Source organism: Argentina silus, assembly GCF_951799395.1.
Source record: "Argentina silus genome assembly, chromosome: 7".
NCBI classification, from domain to species: Eukaryota; Metazoa; Chordata; class Actinopteri; order Argentiniformes; family Argentinidae; genus Argentina; species Argentina silus.
Genome location: NC_139661.1, coordinates 24488858 through 24495521, shown reverse-complemented (window position 1 = coordinate 24495521; position 6664 = coordinate 24488858). Strand labels below are relative to the sequence as shown.

General features: G+C 50.3%; 1 protein-coding gene across 1 annotated transcript in view; it reads right to left on the bottom strand.

The window, feature by feature from the left end:
• Positions 1 to 6139, bottom strand: part of dab2ipa (DAB2 interacting protein a) — a gene marked incomplete at its 3' end in the record, with an annotated part of 15979 nt that extends 9840 nt beyond the window's left edge. The window contains exons 1-5 of the mRNA XM_083674042.1: positions 6106 to 6139; positions 4420 to 4514; positions 3953 to 4056; positions 535 to 688; positions 158 to 256 (exon numbers count right to left, since the gene is read on the bottom strand). Of these exons, the coding sequence (XP_083530168.1) occupies positions 158 to 256; positions 535 to 688; positions 3953 to 4056; positions 4420 to 4491 (429 nt within the window). The 5' untranslated portion in view covers positions 4492 to 4514; positions 6106 to 6139. The remainder of the gene's footprint in view (positions 1 to 157; positions 257 to 534; positions 689 to 3952; positions 4057 to 4419; positions 4515 to 6105) is intronic.
• Between the last annotated feature and the right edge of the window lie 525 nt (positions 6140 to 6664).

The window sequence follows — 6664 nt, the reverse complement described above, 5'->3', positions numbered from 1 at the left end:
CTACCTTGTTGGGCTGTTAGCCAATAGCCAACTACCTTGTTGGGGTGACAGCCAATCACAGCCTACCTTGTTGGGCTGTTAGCCAATAGCCAACTACCTTGTTGGGTGACAGCCAATCACAGCCTACCTTGTTGGGTGACAGCCAATCACAGCCTACCTTGTTGGGGTGCACCGCCCTCCTGAGGTTCTCCATCCACTTGTCCCTCTCAGCAGACGACCGGCAGGAGAAACACTTGGTGCCAGTAGAGGTGGTCACCTGGCAACAGAATCACATGACTAGAACTGTGTGTGTGGCTCTGTGTGTGTGTATGAGTGTGTGTGTGTGTGTGTGTGTGTGTGTGTGTGTGCGTGTGGCTCTGTGTGTGTGTGTGTGTGTGTGTGTGTGTGTGTGTGGCTCTGTGTGTGTGTGTGTGTGTGTGTGTGTGTGTGGCTCTGTGTGTGTGTGTGTGTGTGTGTGTGTGCGTGGCTCTCTCTGTGTGTGTGTGTGTGTGTGGCTCTGTGTGTGTGTGTGTGTGTGTGTGTGTGTGTGTGTACCTCGAAGCAGTAGTCCTGTCCCAGGATGCTGCTGTGGACAGGTCTGATGCAGATGTTGGGGTCCATGCTGAGGTCCAGGCTCTGAACAGGGCTGCTGGGGGACAATAACCACTCGTGACTACGAGACTCCTTCAGCCTGGGCATCAGATGAGACCTGGACACACACACACACACACACACAGGTCAGAGAACACACACAGACACACACAGACATACACACACACACCAGACTCATCTACAGACTCAGACCCAGACTAGTGACTCCATCACACCATCTATACCTCCATCACACCATCTATACCTCCATCACACCATCTATACCTCCATCTATACCTCCATCACACCATCTATACCTCCATCTACACCTCCATCACACCATCTATACCTCCATCACACCATCTATACCTCCATCACACCATCCATACCTCCATCTACACCTCCATCACACCATCTATACCTCCATCACACCATCTATACCTCCATCTACACCTCCATCACACCATCTATACCTCCATCACACCATCTATACCTCCATCTACACCTCCATCACACCATCTATACCTCCATCACACCATCTATACCTCCATCACACCATCTATACTTCCATCACACCATCTATACCTCCATCTACACTACCAATAAACACTTTATTAGAACACTATACTAATACTGGGTAGGGCCTCCCTTTGCTCTCAAAACAGCCTCAATTCTTTGTGACATTGATTCCACAAGATGTTTGAAACATTCCTTTGAGATTCTGGTCCATGATGACATGATTGCATCACGCAATTCCAGCAGATTTTTCAGGTCTTTCAAGCTATGAATCTCCCGTTCTACCACATCCCAAAGGTGTTCTATTGGATTCAGATCCGGTGACTGGGAAGGCCACTGAAGAACACTGAACTCATTGTCAAGGTCATGAAACCAGTTTGAGACGACTTTTGCTTTGTGACATGGTGCATTATCATGCTGGAAGCAGCCATTAGAAGATGGGTCAATTGTGGCCATGAAGGGATGCACATGGTCAGCAACAATACTCAAATAGGCTGTGGCATTCAAGAGATGATTATTGGTATTAACGGGCCCAAAGTGTGCCAAGAAAACATTCCCCGCACCATTCCACCACCTCCACCCTGAGAAGGTGTACAGGTGTTCCTCCACCTCCACCATGAGAAGGTGTACAGGTGTTCCACCACCTCCACCATGAGAAGGTGTACAGGTGTTCCTGATAAGGTGGTCGGTGAGTGTATACCTCCATCACACCATCTCTACCCCCATCACACCATCTATATCTCATCTATAACTCCATCTATACCTCCATCACACCATCTCTACCTCCATCACACCATCTATACCTCCATCACACAATCTATACCTCCATCACACCATCTATACCTCCATCACACCATCTATACCTCCATCTATACATCACACCATCATTCAACAGAGAGCTGTGCCTCTAACAGAAAACAGATCATTGACCCACCAGACCATCACAGTTACAGACCAGCTACAGACCATCACAGCTACAGACCATCACAGCTACAGACCATCACAGTTACAGACGACCACAGCTACAGACCACCACAGCTACAAACCAGCTACAGACCACCCCAGCTACAGACCACCCCAGCTACAGAGCACCACAGCTACAGACCACCCCAGCTACAGACCACCACAGATACAAACCAGCTACAGACCACCCCAGCTACAGACCACCCCAGCTAGAGGCCATCCCAGCTACAGACCACCACAGCTACAGACCACCCCAGCTACAGACCATCCCAGCTACAGACCACCCCAGCTACAGACCATCACACCTGTATGATAACATACTGGAACAACACCACTGCAACCTCAGTCCAGCAGTTAAACTGTCCCTCACACACACAGACTAAACTCACCTTACACACACACCATACACATGCCTAAACACACCTTACAGCAGTTAAACCATCCCTCAAACACAGACAGGGACGCACTGATGCAGTGTTTAAACCGTGCCTAAAAACACATACAGACACAGAGATGCAGTGATTAAACCATCCCTCACATAACAGACAAGGACGCACTGATGCAGCATTTAAACCGTGCCTAAACAGATACAGACAGAGAGATGCAGGGATTAAACCGGTCTGAGCAGCAATGGAAGCACCGGTCCATGTGAGTGATGATGGTTCAGAACTCACCAGACATTCCGTCAGAATCCCGGAGGAGGAGGACGAAGAAGAAGGAGAAGAAGAGGAGGAGGAGGAGGAGGAGGAGGGGGGGAGCGATAGAACGTTGTCAGTCTGTCAGCTCCATGTTGTGCTGTGATGAGAGGAGGAGGAGGAGGAGGAGGAGAGGAGGGGAAGAAGAGAGGAGAAGGGGGGGAGGGGGGGATGCACAGGTCTGCTCCAGCCGTCCTAGCCCCAGCCTCCAGTCCTAGTCCCAGTCCTAGCCCCAGTCCTAGCCCCAGTCCTAGCCCCAGTCCTAGTCCTAGCCCCAGTCCTAGCCTCCTAGCGCTACTCCAGTAATAATGCTGCTACAACGACCTGCATGGCTGCTGCTTCTGCTAGCGTGCTCTCCTCCCCCTCCCTCCCCCTCCCTCCCCCCTCCCTCCCTCAGTCTCCTCCTCCAGCCTGGGTCTCGTCTGCCCTACTTCCTCTCTCCCTCCCTCCTCCCTCCTCCCTCCCTCCCCCCTCCCTCCCTCCCTCCTTCCTCTCTCCCTCCTCCCTCCTTCCTTCTCTCTCTCCTCTAACTGGGACACTTCTCCTCCTTCTATTTCTAGAGGGTTGCTAACAGACCACAGCCCTGCGCTCCCTCTCTCTCCCTCTCTCTCTCCCTCTCTCTCCCTCTCTCTCTCCCTCCCTCTCTCTCTCTCTCTCTCTCCGCCCCTCCCCTTTCTCTGTTCTGTGTCTGTGTGTGTGTGTGTGTGTGTATGAGCAACATGCAAGCAGTGTGGTGTGATGTAGCCCTGCCCCCCATGTCTGTGTGTGCGCCTGCATTTGAATATGTGTGTGTACAGCCCGCGCGCCTTTGTGTGTGCATTTGTGTGTGTATGTGTGCTTTTTGTCCTGGTATCTTTGTGACTGGTTCTGTTCAAAGATCTGCCTCTGGGGAGAAACACTCCCTCCCTCTCTCTCTCGTCATTAACTTCCTATAGCCATCACACACACACACACACACACACACACACACACACACACACACACACACACACACACACACACACACACACGAATAGTGAAACACAGCGAATGGTCCAGGCTTGTAGTGATCAGCAGGATTCCCTGCTGTTAGCATAGCATTAGCATAGCACTCCCAGGGCTCCTAACGACGATGACGACAACAATAACAACAACAACAAGAGATTTGAGAGACAGAGAGAGAATGCCAGGGACCCTCCACCATGGATATGTGTGTGTGTGTGGCTGACCTGTCATGGTTGCCTGGCAGCAGGTGTCTGAAGGAGGAGCGGTCCAGTTTGGGTTGACTTTTAGTCCTCTTGATGGAGCCCTTCAGCCTGCGGGTCAGGAACCCCTGGACACACACACACACACACACACACACACACACACACACACACACACACACACACACACACACACACACACACACACACACACAGAGCTGAAGTGAGACTCCCCTAAACCCCTGTTGCCATGGTAACAGCAGTGTGGAATGCATGCTGACTGACAGGAGAGGAGCTCAGATTAACTACTGGGATTAGACCCTGTGTGTGTGTGTGTGTGTGTGTGTGTGCACCAGCATGTGTGTGTGAGCGTGTGTGTGTGTGTGTGTGTGTATGTGTGAGTGTGTGTGTGTGTGTGTGTGTGTTTGTGTGTGTGTATATATATATATATATATATGTGTGTGTGTGTGAATGTGTGTGTGAGTTCTCACTGTAACTCTGAAGGGGGAGGAGCTTGCTGCTTCCAGGGAGGCGGGGCTTTTGTCCAGAGTGCTACCCGGCATGCTCCGCCTACGTCCTGTCCTCCCTGGGGAGGAGGGAGGGAGGGGGGGAGAGAAGACAGGTTAAAATTCTCTCTGCCAGTGTTAGTCTGACCCAGAGACAGTAACAGTGTTGACACAGACACAGTAACAGTGTTGACACAGAGACAGTAACAGTGTTGACACAGAGTGTGTGTGTGAGGTGGAGGAGGGTGAAGGAGGAGGAACTCATCAATAGTAGACAAGACCCCCCCCCCCAGACACACACACACACACACACACACACACACACACACACACACACACACACACTCCTCCATGTCAGAGGGGATAATACAGCATGTTGAGAGGAAATGAAGGCATGTTCAGTAAGCTGCTCCTGTAGTACCATCATCATCATCATCATCATCATCATCAGTCAAACATGTTCACTTTAAACGCAGTATCAACCAGCCACCACTGAGAGAGAGACAGACAGACAGACAGACAGACAGACAGACAGACAGACAGACAGACAGATGTAAAGTACCACGTCCGGTCTGATATGACATTAAGCTGCTTATGTTTGGGACATGTCATTAAGATTAAGATGTCAGATGTGGAAGTGTGTAATCTGTCCCTCAGACCGACATGTTCACATGGAGGAACAAGTTCTCTGGAGTTCCAATGACAGCTGACTGCAGCCAAGGCAGCAGGTAGCCTAGAGGTTAAAGGTTAGAGGTCAAAGAGGTCGGCCAGCAGTCGTAGGTCGCTGGATCGATCCCCACCCCAGGAGGGAGCCGGATCTGGTGACTGGAGACTTGGCACTGCCATTGGAGAGGGGCGCCAAACTACTACTCTGACCTGTGTGTGTGTGTGTGTGTGTGTGTGTGTGTGTGTGACAATATGACTGTATGGCAAATGAAGCATTTGATTGACGAGGGCTTGGTACTAGCAGCAGCCTAGCAGAGTGTCCTCTAGTCCTAACCCTAACCCTAACCCTTGGTACTAGCAGCAGCCTAGCAGAGTGTCCTCTAGTCCTAACCCTAACCCTAACCCTAAGCCTCTCACCAGAAATATGAGTTCCTACAGCAACGACTGCATGCTAGGAAACCACGGCAACCCTCAGACAGGCCAGACTATTATGGGATGTCCACTGATTACAGAGTAGAGATCCAGCTGGAACCCTCACCGTGGAAACAGACCCAGACAGACGCAGAGGAGAATATCTCTGTTCCTCTCCTAGCTACAACATGCTAACATGCTAACCAGCTAACTACAAGGGACCAACTCTAATCTCCACAGACGAAGACGTTTCCTGCTGGAGTTGAACACTCTCCTCTGACTCCCACACTCACAGGACCGTTAGCGCGGCGGCTAACACAGTCTCATGGGGGAGCGAGAGAAAGTGAGGAAGAGTGAAAGAGAGAAACACAAAGAGAAACAACCATCTCCAGACCTCCTTCTCTTCCCTCCCTCCCAGACCCCATCTGTCTGTTGGCATGGGAACGGCAGTGGTCCAGCTTACAGTTAGTCTGTCTAGTTAACAAGTTCTATGTTCTCAAGAACAGTTAGCCTGTCTAGTAGACTCTCTGTGTGTGTGTGTGTGTGTGTGTGTGTGTGTGTGTGTGTGTGTGTGTGTGTTCTAGGTTATCTTACCATGGTAGAACTCCAGCTCTGCCCGGACATCCAGCTCCATAACTTCAAAGTATCAAATGAGGCTTGCTGCTCTCTAACACACAGCTCTCTCTCTCTGCCAGCCCCGTGTGTGTGTGTGTGTGTGTGTGTGTGTGTGTGTGTGTGTGTATATGAGTGTGTGTATATGAGTGTGTGTGTGTGTGTGTGTATATGAGTGTGTGTGTGTGTGTGTGTGTGTGTGTGTGTGTGTGTGTATGAGTGTGTGTGTGTGTGTGTGTGTGTGTGTGTGTGTGTATGAGTGTGTGTGTGTGTGTGTGTGTGTGTGTGTGTGTGCTGGCAGCTCAGCTCTTAAAGACACACAGGGTTCTCTCCTCTGTACCACCTCATCACGAGACCCTCAGTAGGACACGCTGTCATAAGTACAGTGTGTGTGTGTGTGTGTGTGTGTGTGTGTGTATATGTATATATATATACAGTATATGTGTGTGTGTGTGTGTGTGTGTGTATATATATATACAGTATGTGTGTGTGTGTGTATATATATATATATACAGTATATGTGTGTGTGTGTGTGTGTATA